The 17238-nt window shown below is 43.9% G+C and overlaps 1 protein-coding gene across 1 annotated transcript in view; it reads left to right on the forward strand.

Annotated features, from left to right (window-relative positions):
• The window catches only part of SRBD1 (S1 RNA binding domain 1), a 181959-nt gene that overhangs the window by 11562 nt on the left and 153159 nt on the right, over positions 1–17238 (forward strand). Inside the window, exons 6-10 of the mRNA XM_079968552.1 lie at positions 974–1091; positions 3241–3379; positions 5053–5149; positions 6809–6944; positions 15292–15395. Of these exons, the coding sequence (XP_079824678.1) occupies positions 974–1091; positions 3241–3379; positions 5053–5149; positions 6809–6944; positions 15292–15395 (594 nt within the window). The remainder of the gene's footprint in view (positions 1–973; positions 1092–3240; positions 3380–5052; positions 5150–6808; positions 6945–15291; positions 15396–17238) is intronic.

Consider the following 17238-nt stretch of genomic DNA (forward strand, 5'->3'; position numbering starts at 1 on the left):
AAACGTACTGGGAGCCAATGTAGGTCTTTCAGGACAGGTGTTATATGGTTGGCGGCCACTCCTGGTCACCAGTCTAGCTGCTGCATTTTGGATTCATCATCATCATCATGAATTTAGAAAAAATGAAAAAACTTTGTCCAAGTTTTCTAGGTGACACAAATGAATGTCTGAGAAATGTTACTAAGGGAATTGGTTTCTAGGAAAGGATGTGCTTCCCCTAAACCTAGAACTTGTTTTCAGGTGAGCAGAAGGTACGTAGGAGGCTGTCAGCCATCTAGCTCAGTATTGTCCACACTGACTGACAGAGGCTCTCCAGGGTTTTAGGAAGGAGTCTCTCCTAACCTTTCCTGGAGATGCTGAAGACCTAACCTGAGACCTTCTGCATGCAAACCAGTTGCTCTATCACTGCGCTGTGGCCCTTTCCCAATGCTCTAACAGTGGTTCTCAACCTGTGGGTTCTCCAGATGTTGTTGGACTACAACTCCCATCATCCCTCAGCTCTGGCCTTGCTAGGTAAGGGTGATGGGAGTTGTAGTCCAACAACATCTGGAGACCCACAGGTTGAGAAAGGCTGCCTAGAAGGATGTTCTGTTACATTGCCTTCCTACAGGCCTTTAGGTTGGGAGAGATATAATATAGGAAATGCATTAATCTCTAAGGAGCTGGCTTGTCCGCTGCCAGTTTGTCTAGGGTGAATTGCAGAACTTGTCTGAGATGCCACAGTCCACTCCAAAGTTTTGGTGGAGCTGAATGAATTAACTCCAGTTTGAGACACATTTCCTTGGCTTGGGAAGTTGCCCTTTTTTGTCGATGAAGTGGGACATTATGTAAATGTAAGACTATGTCCTTTGCAGTTGCATAGTCCATGCAGATTTCTTTCTTCACACTAGGAAATGCCTGCAGAATTAGGAGTGGTGTGTCTACATGTGCATTAATTGGTATGACATTCACCTCCTTTTCTTTTTAATCTTAGGACTGTTGTGAAAAAAGTTCATGCTTCGATCCAGAAGCTTAAGAAAGAAGGAAAACTCTCAGAAAGCCTTTTGACTGCTTTATTAAACTGCAGAACCTTGGAGGAGTTGGACCACGTGGTTGGTATCTTCTTTTTAAAATGTAAATCCATTAGATTCTTTTAAAGCAGCGTTTCATCAAACATCCACAAATGTTTTGTCTTCTGAGAACCTCTTCCTCATTGCAGAGGATTATGGGGGTGAATACTAGGGTGCATTCTCAATTAGGAACATAGGAAGAATGTCTTATGCCAAGTCAAACCATCTGGCTCAACATTGTCTAGAAGAATGTTTTTATAAGGTTCAGAGTGTCCTTTTTCATAGAATTGTTATTCAATGCATTCTGCGTACCTCTTGTGATTTTTGCTTTGAACGCTCCTTGTAAAGTGCAAAAAGATAATGAGAATTGGTGGCAGAAAAAAAATCAAAGTAAATATTTATTTAAAGCATTTATGAATTGATACATAAAAATATCCAGCTGGTGTACCCCCCTCTCTCCATACACACACACATATATATAAGTGAAACAAAAATATACAGTGGAACCTTGGTTTTCGAATGTAATCCGTTCCGGAAGTCCATTCAACTTCCGAAACATTCAAAAACCGAGGATCAAAGGGCTGTTGGCAAAATGAATGGAAAAACTGGGAAACACACCTCGGAAGCTGTTCAATTTCTGAGGTGCGTTCGAAAACAGAAGCATTTACTTCCGGGTTTTCAGCGTTTGGCTTCCGAAACGTTCAGCAGCCGAGACGTTTGATTTCATTGTATAACAATATATATATTTATATATAAAGGTAAAGGGACCCCTGACCATTAGGTCCAGTCGTGGCCGACTCTGGGGTTGAGGCACTCATCTCGCTTTATTGGCCGAGGAGCCGGCATACAGCTTCTGGGTCATGTGGCCAGCATGACTAAGCCGCTTCTGGCAAACCAGAGCAGCGCACGGAAACACCGTTTACCTTCCCGCCGGAGCGGTACCTATTTATCTACTTGCACTTTGACATGCTTTCGAACTGCTAGGTTGGCAGGAGCAGGGACCGAGCAATGGGAGCTCACCCCGTTGCGGGGATTTGAACCGCCCACCTTCTGATCGGCAAGTCCTAGGCTCTGTGGTTTAACCCACAGCGCCACCCGCATCCCACATTTATATATAACTATCTATATATTATATATAACTATAACTGAAACAAAAATGCAGTGTAAACCTGCAATAAACAAATAAAACAGGAATTCAGGGGATTTAGTTGTATAAAACAAGGTCCTGTCTTATGGGTCAAGGTAGGGAAATCCTGGGCAACCATATGAGTCTGTACAAGGATCTGAAGTAACTGATGGTTGCTGCTTCACAAATTTTTCTGTGGTTTTTATATTGTCATAAGCAGGGAACTGCCCTGAGATCAATGGATGAAAGGTGGTGTACCAATTTTAATAATAATAATATTTTTTTAAAAAAAATATGGTGGAGGGAAGGGCATTCAGATTGTAGGGCCAATGGCAGAAAATGCCTGTTTTCTTGTCACTGCCCTTTTAAATATTTTCTTTAATAAAATTTATATACAATTTGATTGTTCGAAAAATACTTTCTAGGTGGTTTACAAAAGTGTAAAATAAAATACTGATATCATTCATTTAAAGCAGGTATTAAAATCTCCAAAAGATTATTAAGATTAACACTAGCTTAGAAAACACATAACACATAGAAATACACATAACCTATATGTGTGTCTGGGTAGGCCTGCCTAAACAAAAATGTTTTAACCAGGTGCCGAAACGAGAAGAGCAAAGATGTCAATAGGCAGGGCGTTCCAGAGTGCAGATGCTACCATGGAAAAATATGTATTACTTACAAATACAGAACAAATGTTATGTGACTCCTATAACAGTGCTTGTTCCACAGACTGAAGGGGCAGACTGGGCATATGTGGGGTCAGGCGATCACATGAACAAGCTGTTCCCAAGCTGTTAAGATGCCAACATCTTGAACATGGCCCCGTAGCAAATGTGCAACCAGTGCTGATCTCTGTGCAGAGACTGACAGGGTCTCACTCCTGTCAGCAACTATGCTGCAGCATTCTGAACATAACTACAGCTTCCAGATTGAGGGCAAGGGAAGCACTACATAGAGCACAATGCAGTAATCCAGCCTTGAAGTCACCAACGCTCTATGATATTCTGTAGAGTGTGGAGCCACATGCATTTTACATCCAGCCTCTGTTCTCTATCCTAGTATGCGCCGTATAAAACGGGAAGCAAAGGAACAAAAGCACAAAGAGCCAGGCAACTGGGATTAGACCATGCTGCAAATTTGCTCATTGAGAACCCGAGAGAACTCAACCTACACTCTTATGTCAAGTCCAGTGTTGAAGGTAAGGACGTCCTTTACTGAAGCAGAGAGAGTTGTGCAGTGGTTAGAGTGTCAGACTAGGACCTAGGAGACAATGGTTTAATTCCTCACTTGGCTGTGAAGCTTATTGGGTGACCTTGGGCCAGCCACCATCTCTAAGCCTAACCTGCCTCACTGGGTTGTTGCAAGGATAAAATGGGGAGTAAGAGAACCATGATTTGCTTGGAGGAAAAGGTGGTATACAGATTTATATTTAAAAAATACATCTGCCTCAAGAGGCAATGGAGTGTGCTTCTAGGGGTGAAATCAAACTGCAGAAGAACCTCAATATCTCAATATTTGTAGAATAAATTTGGAAGAAATTCTTCCAACATCTCTTCTTTTTCGTTTCTCTTTATTTTTTCTTCTTTTTTTCTTTGGTTCCTTTTTTCATATATATGTGCTTATTTGACATATATGTGTATGTATGTATTTGCAATATTTTGCTTATATTTTGTAACAATTATGTTAAATAAAATAAAAATTAAAAAAATCAAACTGCTGAAGAATCACAGCACCTGCTGTGGCTGCAGAGACCGGTAACTTGCAACTGCTGCCTCCCACATTGTTTTTGCTGCGTTAGCAAAAACAGGACTGGGTTGCCCAGGCGATAAGATCCTTACTGACATGGTCCAAAGGAAAGCAGAGTAATACATTTGGCACCAGCTTGGTTGCAGGAGTTGCCAGAAGGAGGCATACAAGACACCATCCAACCATCTTAGGGACTCCACTGTGGATTTGTGTAGGGTTTCCTCCTTTTCTTCTCCTGAAGATGTCCCACTAGGCAGTGGGTATAACTGCAATAATAATACAGTAAGAATAAATAAAACACCAGTCAACCATCTATTGTATTCTCACAGACCTGCTAAAACAGAACATACAAAGAATAAGGCCCCTATTAATTTCAGAGGCAGATATAATGAAATGAATGGGAAGTATTGCAGTATTGGATGGGAATAATATTCTGCTTTTGAAGAGGAGAAAATTGCTATTGAAATGTGGTTTTTTTAAAGTCTCCTGTTAAATCACAAATTCTGTATATTTTATTATTGATTGAATGTATCTGTCTTTCAAAGTGACTTGCAAAGATTTAAAATGCAGATGCGCCATAAAATAAACACCCACCCATACCAGTAAAAACTCACATAATATGAAGACTTTTCATCCAATCTCAATACAAGAAGGAAGAAAATATCCTTTCTTACCCTTCTAAAAAATTAATACCAAGACATGCTGAAAATCACATCAATTTTAAAATCGAAAGCTTGCAACTATATCTAGCAATGTGTCTCCTAGTGTAATTATAGATAAATCTGTAGGGGGCAATATTAGACAATAAAACGGGCTGGTTTTTATATTATTCTTATAGAGAAGCTAGTAAATACTTTTTTCTAGTTCATCTGTGGAGAAGTTTTTCTTCTTGGTTTTTTTTTAAAAAAAAGATTAATTGAGCATTTTTTAAAGCACAGGTTCTAAATTTGAATCTGTTAGACAGTGTCCAGCAAAGTAAGGCTCCTCAAATTATCCCTACTCAGGACTGATAGTTAAATATAGCTCCTAAATGTTGGAGCACATCCACAGTGATGTGGACGTTATCAGGGCATAAAATATAGGAATGAAATGAATAGCACAAGGCTCAAATATATTTTCTTCCAGGTCTTTCCACGGTTGAGGAAGTAAAATCTGGAGTGCAGCACATCTTGGCTGACATGATTGCTAAAGATAAAGAGACGCTGGATTTCATCAGAGATTTGTAAGTGCCGTTGTTACAGGCAGTTTGCTTTTATCATAGGCCACTTAAATTCTTATTTTGCAGCTTTTAAGCATTCATTTCTGACTGTCTTCATAGGCACAGTGGAAGGGGTTCATCAGGTATGGATTCAGGTGGAAAACAACACTCCTTAGGTACATAGGAAGCTGTCTTGTAGACCATCTGGCAACAGTTCTTCAGGGTTTCAGACAGGGACTTCTCCCAGCCCTACCTGGAGAACCCAGAGCTTGAAGCTCTGCAAAGAAAGCAGGTGCTCTACTGCACAGCTAAGGCTCTTCCTGTTTGGCCACATTAAAGCCCTTTAAAGCCCTTCATGGCCTAGGACCTTCGTATCTATGGATCCACCTCTCCTGGTATGCCCCATGGAGGACCTTAAGGTCCATAAATAGCAACACCCTAGAGGTCCCGGGCCCTAAGGAAGTCAGATTAGCCTCAACCAGAGCCAGGGCCTTTTCAACTCTGGCTCCGGCCTGGTGGAACGCTCTCTCTCATGAGACCAGGGCCCTGCAGGATCTGATTTCTTCCCGCAGGGCCTGTAAGACAGAGTTGTACCGCCTGGCCTTTGGCTTGGAATCAACTTGATCCCCTCCCCCTCTTTCCTTTTTCCTTTCTCCTTCTGTGATGGAACTCCTATTTGGGGACTTCCCTAGCTTTTTTCTGGCCCACGTAGGACCAGTCTGGATAGTTGGCCTTGGTGAAGACTTGACGTTTACATCCCCAAAAAAGTTTTTGATTTGAGTTCCTACTGAAATGAGGCTGCATTTTAATGTTTTAATGTTGTATTTTAATCTTGTTTTTAAGTTGTGTTTCAATCAATTGTTTTTATACCTGGTGTCAGCTGCCCTGAGACTGGTCTTGGCTGGGGAGGGCGGGGTATAAATAAAATTTATTTATTTATTTATTATTATTATTATTATTATTATTATGCCAGCATACCACCTGCAGACAGTTGTGTAGCAGCACTGAGTGAGCTCCCAAGCCCTGTCCTTTACAAGGAGGGTGGCAGTGGAGTGTGGTTCAGGGCAGGCAAAAGGGAGGCCCCCGTGGACCTCTGATGTGATCCAGCTGGTTTTCATCTTCTGCATAAACCAGGGATTTCATGTGCAGAGCTATCCAGGCATTTGTGTGCTTAGAAGAATATAGGGAAGACCAGCACCAGTGCTCCAGATTTGCATGTTGCATGAAGCGAATGTTACTCCATATGAATCAGACCTTGGTCATCCATTTTTTTGGGGGGGCGAAACCCCTGGAACTGGAATCCATTGTGGCCCAACAGTGAACAGGAAGGATCAAAGCAGAATCCTGAATCAGGGCATGGACGCTGGGGTTGCTTGCAGCCAAAGTAGCAGATTCCATCTTTGGCCGCTTGGCATATGAGCTTGCAAAGAGCCCTGCTGGATGAGGCCAAAGGCCCATCTAGTGTAACATCCTGTTCTTTTGGAAAACCCAAGCCCAAGAGCCTCTGTCATTTTCTGCTCTGTCTTGCTTTGCTATTGGGATACTTCCTTAATTCTGAAAATCGATTGTTTTGTTAAAACGTAGTATGATAATAACGGGCAAGTCACTATCAGTCCTTGTAATGACATTAGCATGACTTCTATTCGAATTCTGTTCAATTTTTTTTTATTTTTTTTAATATAGATGCCAGAGAAAGTACATTTGTATTCAGTCATCCTTGGCAAAAGTGACCTCAAAAAAGGCCAATGAAAAAGATGTCAACAAGTTTCACCTGTACCAGAATTTTTCTTGCAATATAAAGAATATTCAGCATCACCAGGTAGGTGCTTAATGATCGCCCCTCCGCTGCATAGAATATTATTTATCTGTTAAACAAATTTGTAGACCTTTTAGCAGCACAAAACCTTGAAAGCAGTGCAACGAAGAGGGTGCACTCTCTTGGGAAGAAGAGGTTCGGACTTTGGGGGTGGTCCTCATGACTGGAAGCTCAGATAGCCTTAGTGCCTTTTATCAGCTTTGGCTGGTACGCTGCTGTGATGGTTATGGGTGGGTTACTCGTGTGTAAACTGCCTCCACTTCAGTTAGATCGTTTGCTCAACCATGTTTAGGGTTAGAGCTCGCCCTCCGTGACCTGTTAGTCACTTGCAGAATCTGTCAGTGGGCGTTTCTTGAATCTCTTCCAGCATAAAAGCTGTTTGACCCCAAGTCTCCGCCTATGTTCCCTGCGCGGAACGCGTCTGCGCGGGTAAGGGGACGGCAAGGGCGTGCCAGCGCTCTCTTCGCTGGTCTTGGTTGAAGGGTCTCGGAGCCCTGACACCGATTCCTCCATCTCCCTCTCCTCTCTATTGGTGTCACGCTGAATTCCTTCCCCCCGACTGGTTCCCTCTCCGGCATAGCTCTGGAGCCCTGCCTCCGCTTTTCTGTCTGATGTCAGTTCCCTGACAGCTAACTATGGCTGTTCTTGGACAGGGATAATCTGGCTATGGTGATCCATGCAGAGGTAAACTCAAAGCTTGGTTTTTTGCAGGTGATCTGTGTGGTGGCTGTCTTTGTGCCTGACACAAAGGCTCCATCTGGTGCAAAGCACCGTGGCTAGACTGTTGATGGGGGCAGATGGTTGCCAGCACATAACTCCAGTGATCAGAAGCTACTGGACTGGGTTCAAGGTTCATTTATTAATTTACGAGGCCCTGTAAACTTGGGCCCAGGATACCTCAGGGGGGCAGCCTTATCTCCTAGATCCCTGTCCAATCACAGAGGTCTTCGGGGGAGCTGTTCTTGGTGATCCCCCATTGGCCTGTACACACAATTCCTATCTACAAGGAGCCATGCATTCAAAATGGTGGGCCCAATTTCGTGAAACTCCCCTCCAGTTGAGGGCAGACAGCTCCCCTCTCCCCACCGTTGAACTTCCAGTTCTTACTGAGGGCTTTAAAAAAAAAAATCTGAAGGCTACACTACTTAGAGACCACTGTAATTAAGTAGCATGCAAATTGTTGAAACAAACGAACAAGGGAAGAAGAAGAAGAGTTTGGATTTGATATCCCACTTTATCACTACCCAAAGGAGTCTCAAAGCGGCTAACATTCTCCTTTCCCTTCCTCCCCCACATAAAACACTCTGTGAGGTGAGTGGGGCTGAGACACTTCAGAGAAGTGTGATTGGCCCAAGGTCACCCAGCAGCTGCATGTGGAAGAGCTGAGACGTGAACCCTGTTCACCAGATTGCGAATCTACCGCTCTTAACCACTACACCACACTGGCTCCCAGTGTGAGAGGAAGATTTTGAAGTTCTTCTGCACACAGGCCTTAAAATGTCAGATTCACTCCTGCAAGTGATGGTCACCATCTTGGATGATTTTAGTGAATCGTAGAATTGTTGGAAGGGAGCCTGATGGGCCAATCTAATCTAACCTCTATAATGCAGGAATCCTGTGCGCTACGTGGGGCTCGAATCCATGTCCCTGATTAAGGGTCTCATGCTTCCCCAACGGAGCTATCTCCGCTGCCTTAGCCTCTGTGAATGTGTCTCTCAGTGGCTATGTGTTCGCACTTTTGCTGTTGGAAACCGTATGTTTCTGAATACTGGCTGCTGCAAATCACAAGCAAGGAGAGACGTTGTTGAACTCTGGTCCCACTGACATCTGACTGGCTACCATGACTACACTGGCATTTGGTCTGATCCTTGCAAGCCTCTTTTTGTGCCTCCCCCCTCCTTCCCACCTGCACTTTGCTGCCCTTGAACAGATGGCGGAGGGCAGCTGGACCGAGTCAAGGTCATTACGGATTAGCCCAATGGAAAGATTTGCAGCAGACCTTTTAGTACGAACAAACTGTTTCTCCAGAGATACAAGGGAACATGCCTTGTTATTCCGGGACAGTGGCTGAGGAAGAATGAAGCATTTAATCATTTCCTCCTGGGACCGGCAGGAGTTTGGAAGGCTTACTTTGCTCTCCGTCGCTTTGACCCCCAAACCCCCCTTCCTCCGAGTTGTGCCCTCAGCCCCAGTTCGTTCAGTCTTTGCTCCACCACCTTCTAAATCTAACCTCAGACGTCTTGTCTGATGTCATGTCTCCTGTGCCAGCCACTGCGGCACTGCTGAATGGCTTGGAGAACATCCCTGTGATTGACGAGTGCTCTGAGCCACGCGACGTTAAACCTGTCAGCTGAAATTGGTCCCGAGTGGCGAGAAAAGGTTAAATAATTGTAGTTAAAGGTGACCTGAAAGAAGGGAAGGTTTTTAAAATACGTGTATATGTGTGTGTGTGTGTGTGAACTTATATATACATCGTGTTCCAAATGTTCCCAATGTCAAAGTAAAAAAAAGAAAAAGAACATCAGCATTTTGGGATTTATTTATTTTTTTAAGTGTTGTTCGTTATTGTTTTGCAGAAATTCCAAATTAGTCCTACTGATTTTCAAAGCCTACATTGCGACTAAACCACCACAGGGTCCCAATGCTTACCTAATATTTCCCGGTCTCATAGGCAAGGTTAACAGAGCACTCCCATAGGCATCTAATGTGGTTCTTGAGTCCCAGCAGGGCTCACCATTGCTAATTGGGCATAGCCCATTTCCCACAGTGCCCTGAGGTAAAATGGCAGCTGCCTGGTGCCAGTTAGAGAGGTTCCACTACAGGTAAGTGACAGTCCGCTGGAGCCTGGAACCAGCTTAACTGGTTTTTAATTTATTTCATTTATTAAATTTACCAGTTGATTTTTCACCAAGGTGTAACTCAAAGCAACTTGCAATATATAAACAAAACAAATCGAGTTTCTTTTTCCTCTTTTTTTCCACATGAGCTCCTGCCTTCCTTTGGCCATGTTAGTCGCAGTGCAGTGTCACCTCTGCACAAAAGTTAATGTTCACCAGGGTTAGCCTTGAACCAGGGTTTTGGAAACAAGCTTCAAATACTTGCTTTAGACTCTGGTTTGAAGCTCATCACATTAGCGCAAAGATTAGCCGCACCACGGATAATGCTGAAAAGGAAAGAGTGGGAAAATTTGCACAGGAGACAGAAAGAGGTTGTGAATGAGCCAGTGGGTTTCTCCCAACCTTTTTAAGCACAGGTAGGTGAGTGGGAAACATTATTATCTGCAGTGGTTCAGAGGAAGTGGTGTGTGGATTCCATGCTGTGCTTTTATTCGCCCTTCAGTTAGCTAAGAAATGAAAAAGCCATTTGAGGATTTTGTTGCTAACCTTGAGTTTCACCTTCCTCCTGAATTCTCCTGAGTCTTTTCAAATGGATTTCCTGTGCTGCATGCTTATTTGAACAAGGGCTGTGATTCGAAACTAGCCTGTACATGAAAAAGCAAGGACTACTGGCCGGCAGCCAGGAATTTGCTGGTTCCTTCCAATCAATATGTGAACTCCAGCTCTCCTCTCTCTTGCAGCTCCCGGTTGTTTGCTTCACTTTGCCCATATCTTCTCTGTTATCCATCCCCTTCCAAGCTCCTCTTGCCTTGTGTTTTCTTGGTGTGCTTCCCCTCAGTGTTATCCAGTTGTTGCTAATGATGATTTTTATCCTACTTTTCCACGTATGTACGGCCACTCACAGTATAAAATTTAAACAAATTCTTGTAGCGATCATACGTAGAATTGTAGAGTTTGAAGGTGTTTTGCCAATCAACACTGCAGGTTCTTTAAAGGGTCCTTGGTAGTCAGTAGATGAGGGAAAATATATTTTATATAAAATATATAAAGGTGTAAGGTTTTTTGGAGGCACCATTGATGGAATCTTTTGAGAAGTTGGAGATGGCGTTTGTAAGGGGTCCATGTATCGCAAGCATACAGTAAGGTTGGTAGTGCAAAAGCTTGGTAAACAAGCATTTTGGTTTCCCAGCGAATGTCCCATTGCCTTAGGCCTCAGTGAAAAGGGGTTGGTTTACCCACATAGAAAGCTTTACTTGATCAGGCCAATAACCCCAAAGGAACAATTCCTCCACCAGACCTTGAGCCACATACACCAGATCTAGCCTTAGGAAACTGCACCATTTGGTCCATCATTCTCTCCCTGCTTGACCACGTTGCTTTGCACCATTCATACCTGCCTCAACCAGTCTGGGCTGGATGTCTCCACAGTCACTACCTGTGTCGATTAGGGCTCCTAATCTGGGCAGTCAGGCCCCAGCTGGGCCACCCTCAAGGGCAGGAGTGCTCCTGCGAGGACTCGCAGGAAGGGTTGCCTGCACATAGCCAAATCTGCAGCACCTCGATTTTTCTTGCCCGTTTTCCACTACAAAAGGGACCCAACTCTGCAGTGCAGGAATCACAGCTTGAAAAACCCCTGAAAGATGGGCCACCCAATCTAGTATTGGAGGTCGTTTGCCTTTGAAAACCAGTTGCTTGGAGTCACAGGTGTGGAGAATGTTGCTGTGCTCAAGTCCTGCTTCCCATAAACATCCACTTCCCATAAGCAGGCTTTCCATAAGCATCCACTTGACCACTGTGAGAACAGGATAGTAAACTCGATGGGCCATTGGCCTGATCAAGTAGAGCTTTCTATATGGGTAAACCAACCCCATTTCACTGAGGTTTAAGGCAATGGGACATTCGCAGGGGAACCAAAATGCTTGTGTACCAAGCTATTGTACTACCAACCTAACTGTATGTATGCGAAACATGGAACACTTATAAATGCCATCTCCAACTTCTCGAAAGATTCCATCAACAGTGCCTCCGAAAAATCTTACACATCACTTGGGAAGAAAGGTGAACTAATATCAGTGTACTGGAAGAAGCAAAGATCACCAGTGTTGAAGCAATGATTCTTCAGCATCAACTTCGTTGGGCTGCTCATGTTGTGCGGATGCCTGATGATGGTCTTCCAAAGCAACTACTCTATTCCGAACTTAAAAATGGAAAGCGTAATGCTGGTGGTCAACAAAAGAGGTTTAAAGACTCTCTCAAGGCAAATCTTTAAAAATGTAGCATAAACACTGACAACTGGGAAACACTGGTCTGCGAGCGCTCCAGTTGGAGAACAGCCTTTACCAAGGGCTTTGAAGACACTCAGAACACAAGGGAGAAATGTGCTAAGAAGAAGGCACGCTTGGGAAATCTACACCATAATCAACTCCTGCCCAGAAACCTATGTCCCCACTGTGGAAGGACGTGTGGATCCAGAGTTGGCCTCCACAGTCACTTAAGGTCTCATTGTTAAAACTGTATTTATGGAAGACAATCTTACTCGGCTATGAGTGAGTGCCAAAGAAGAAACCAACCCCTTTTCACTGAGGCCTAAGGCAATGTTGAAAGCTCAGATATACGAGCTGGGGGCCAAGTGCCACCTAGTTAAAAATCAGTTAAAATTGCCACAGTGGAATGTCTATTCGCCAGGGTGTTGGACTGGATGACCCATGGGGGTCCCATACAATGCTACGCTTTGACGATTCTATGATCTCAACAACACTACTTGACTGTAGTTTGCTCTTGACAACAATTCACTTGTCGCAGTACGGGAGGAGAAACACACCCAGTTGATATGGAAATTACATTATCTATGGACTAAGGCAGAGGTGTCTGAACTGTGGTTGCCAATCTGGCTCTCAAAAATCTCCACATAGTCACAATTGGACCTACACCAATAGCAAAACGCGCCTGGCGCCTGGCTAATTTCTAACACTGGCCTAAGGGGATGGCAACTTGCTTACTTTTCTACAGATACTTAGTTTCCAAGCTAAATTTGGCTCATCGAGGTTAGAGTTGGCTATTAATGAGAAGATGCTCTTCTTCAAGCCATTGTTTGTCAAGCTAGTTTGTTTATAGGGGCTTGGAAATGGGGGCATTGGTTGGGAAAAAACCCTGTGTGTCAGGAGCAATGATATCTGAATCTGACGAAGTTGTTTGCCGAAAAACATAATTTTGATTTCACTCCAGATAGCTGTTTTAGCTTTCACACAGACACAGGCACGCACACACGCACACACCCTTGTCAGTGTGGAATAACCATGAAAGTGTTTTGTTTTCGTTCGGGAAACGTGTGCCTTCCTAATTCCTGCATGAGAGCATTTGCTTTGGCAGTCAAGGTACCTGATGCTATAACATTTCACATGTAATTTTTATTATTTGCTGTGTTGTTCAATGATATGTCAGGCCTGGTATGTCAACATGCACAGGGAAAGCTGAGGAATATAAATTGGTGCGATGCCCCCAGGTCATTTTTAGACCATTGTGTTTAACATATGTGACATGTCTGAGTTAGCTAGTGATTGAATTAAAGTTCGTGATTGACACAGCAAGCTTGCTTGTGACAGGGCTAAGGGCCCGTAGCATACATCAACATGCACGGCAACACAGGAATGTCAACTTTTAACAGCTTTTTAATGGTTTCTCTGCACGTCTAATGTATCGGAAATGTATGGTTTTCTTAACTTTCGGGAGCATGTGGATTTCCGCGTACATAGCAATCATTGTTTTTTTCCTCTTTGCTGACAGTTAAAATGAATACTTATCATCTCATGGAAATGTTATTATTCCATAAGAACATAAGAAGAGCCTTTCTGGATCAGGCTATTAGCCTATGTAGTCCAGGCTTCCTGTTCTCACAGACAAACAGGCATTATTATGCTGACTTAGGCCTTTCTACTGGGTATGCTGTTGCCTTTGCTTTGGAGGCCCAAGGCATGAAGTGGGAGAATCCAGGATCAAGGCAGAGCTTGGGTTGTGGTCAGAGAGATGGGTGGTAGTTATCAAGTGAGACATCCATGAGATTGGTCCCTTGGTTGGGATCATTTCTGGTTCCTTTGACCCTTTAGGTTGGACTCAGATGATCTTTGGGTTTCCAAACCATTTTGTCTGGGTCAAGTGGGATTGTGACAACAGTTTGGTTAAATCTCCGCACAGCCTTGAAGTACACACACTCTCTCTCTGTCCCTGTATAAACAGGGCAGGGGAGAATCTTTGTTACTTTGAGAGCAGCTCACACTGAAAGGTGGGGAAGTACTTAAATACATGAAAAATACTTAAATACATTTTAGCAGCCATCCAGATGTCATGCAACCCAGTCACTTAGTTGGGTTTATGTGACTTGGAGCATCCTGTGGAGCTTATGTACTCTGAATACACTTTTTAATTTAGCCTAGGGGTGGGGAACCTCTGGCCCACAGGCCTAGTAAATGCCCACCTGCTATCGAGCCACGTTCAAGATCCCTGTATTCATTTACATAGCCCTGAACGACTTAGCTCCAGGGTACCTTAGGGATTCCCTGAACCCTTATATCCCTTCTCAGCCACTGAGGTCAAGTGCAGGAGTGTCATTGCTTGTCCCTTGAGTCAGAGAGGCCCTTCTGACACTGATACGAAGTAGGGCCTTTAATATCATTGGCCCAGTCCTGGCAGTAAGGATTCAACAGGTGGCTTCAGTTTCAACCTTCAGATGCCTGTTGAAAACTTTTCTATGCAGGCAATTAAGATAACATCTTTCCATAATAGTTAGTTGATGGTTTCTGATTTTAAACCCATATGTGTTTTTATTCTGTAGATATAGATGTAGGTATAATTGTAAACCACTTCGATATTTTTTATGATTTAGTGGTATATAAATATTTTCCTAAGTAAAATAAATAAAAATGAGGCCTGTTGGGTCTCCCCTTTTGGCTAAGCTGTGCACACCTGCCCCTACATCTGACGTGCAAAGAAAGATTGCAGAGTTAGCTGATTGATCTGTATAAAAACAAACCAGGACTCAAGCCTGTGTATACCCTGTGGTTCAAAAACAAAATTAAAATTCTACACCTAGGTAATCCATAACTTAGTCTAGCAAAAATGGGATTCTACATCCTGTATACATTATGCAAGGCGGCCACATATACATTCTTTCTCTTGATTTGCATACTTAGTTTTGCATAACTCTGCTTTTGCTAAGTTAGGGGAGGGGCAAAACTGAGGACCCCCCTCCCACACACACAACCCACTGAAAACATAGTTCATTCATCTCTGGGCTTTGGTCCTATGGAAGCCATTTTGGCACATTGAACAACTAACAATAATACAGCTGTAATAGCACTTTCACATGTGAACATACGAAGCTGCCTTATAAGCAGTGAAACTATGGGTCCCCCTGCAGTCAGCACAGTCACTAGATCAATAGATTCACTGTGGTTTTGAAGGTGTTCCCTGCCTGTTATGTGTGTCATATGTGTTCTCCATTTCTATTTGCCGTTTAGATTCTAGCCATTAACCGAGGGGAGAATCTCAAAGTCCTGACAGTGAAGGTCAACATTCCTGACGGTGTGAAGTTTGAATTCTGTAGGTGGTGTGTAAATGCAAGGTCTGTATGAGGGCATTTATTCGTTTTTCTAATCAGGGTTTGCTGAATGCATTTCCCTTCTCGGTGTGAATTTATAAATGTTGGGCATACACTTTTGGACTAGTCTAAAAACCTTAAGCTGGGAGTGAGTAGCCAATGTGGTTCTCTCCAGATGTTGGAGTCTCTCCCATTAGACTCAGCCAACATGGCCATTGATCATGGTTGTATGCAACCCAGCAATACCTTGAGGGAGCAGCATTGGCTATTGCTGCTTTAGATCTAGTAAAAGGTAAAGGTAAAGGTACCCCTGCCCGTACGGGCCAGTCTTGACAGACTCTGGGGTTGTGCGCCCATCTCACTTAAGAGGCCAGGGGCCAGCGCTGTCCGGAGACACTTCTGGGTCACGTGGCCAGCGTGACATCGCTGCTCTGGCCAGAGCCACAGCCAGAGCCGCACATGGAAACGCCGTTTACCTTCCCGCTGGTAAGCGGTCCCTATTTATCTACTTGCACCCGGAGGTGCTTTCGAACTGCTAGGTTGGCAGGCGCTGGGACCGAGCAGCGGGAGCGCACCCCGCCGCAGGGATTCGAACCGCCGACCTTTCGATCGGCAAGCCCTAGGCGCTGAGGCTTTAACCCACAGCGCCACCTGCGTCCCTTAGATCTAGTAGGGCTGCCATATTTGGAAGAGCAAAAAAGAGGACACATTTTGGACACTACTTCTAACTATGGATCGCTTTGGCGACTCTCACTTTAAATACCCCGTACTATATGTCGGTGGTGCTGTGGGTTAAACTACTGAGCCTAGGGTTTGCCGATCAGAAGGTCGGCGGTTCGAATCCCTGTGACAGGGTGAGCTCCCGTTCCTCGGTCCTTGCTCCTGCCAACCTAGCAGTTCGAAAGCATGTCAAAATGCAAGTAGATAAATAGGTACCGCTCTGGCGGGAAGGTAAACGGCGTTTCCATGCACTGCTCTGGTTCGCCAGAAGCGGCTTAGTTATGCTGGCCACGTGACCCAGAAGCTGTATGCCGGCTCCCTTGGCCAATAAAGCGAGATGAGCGCTGCAACCCCAGAGTCGGCCATGACTGGACCTAATGGTCAGGGGTCCCTTTACCTTTACCTTACTTCTAACTATGGATCACTTTGACGACTCTCACTTTAAATACCCCCTACTATATGTCGGCTATAGAAGCTGTGATATACTGCTAGTAGCAATGTTCTTAGCTTTCAACAACAAAATAATAATAATAATAATAATAATAATAATAATATGTATTATTGCCACATGAAAGTATTTGGGCTCACGTTTGCATCTTTTTGAACATAAGCATGCACAGAACAATTTATTAAACTACATGTACATATGGACTCTCCTGAAGGAGACGGGGATGTTAACTCTTGCACTCCCAGATTCCTTCTCCAAGATCTTGCAGCTGAGCCAGCGTCCTTTTAGTTCAGCCACAAGAGAAGGGATTCATACAGTATGTAGCTAGTTTAAGATGCTGCTGTGTTGTGATTCTCTTCTGGGTTACTGTATTCTGCCAAATTTCAAAAATCCACCCAGACAGAAATTTTAATCCTGAAAAAAAGGTCGTGTCTGGGGAAAAGAGTACATGTGGCAACCAGACCTGGAAAAGAGGATGTATCCTAGAAAAAAAGGACACATGGCAACCCTGCGATGGGAATGTGCCCTGCAAAGTAAACTGGAACAGTAACTGCTGGCTTGGCTAGCAAATAGAGCACTGGGCATGGAGATGGGGGAAACCTGGATCAGATCCAAGATAATAACATCATCTGTATAATGCAATAATATTTTGCATGGAGAAGGTTGAGGCTGAAGCTGGTAGAACTCTTAAGGCCCCCT

This window comes from Podarcis cretensis (assembly GCF_951804945.1).
Source record: "Podarcis cretensis genome assembly, chromosome: 3".
Classification (NCBI taxonomy): domain Eukaryota; kingdom Metazoa; phylum Chordata; class Lepidosauria; order Squamata; family Lacertidae; genus Podarcis; species Podarcis cretensis.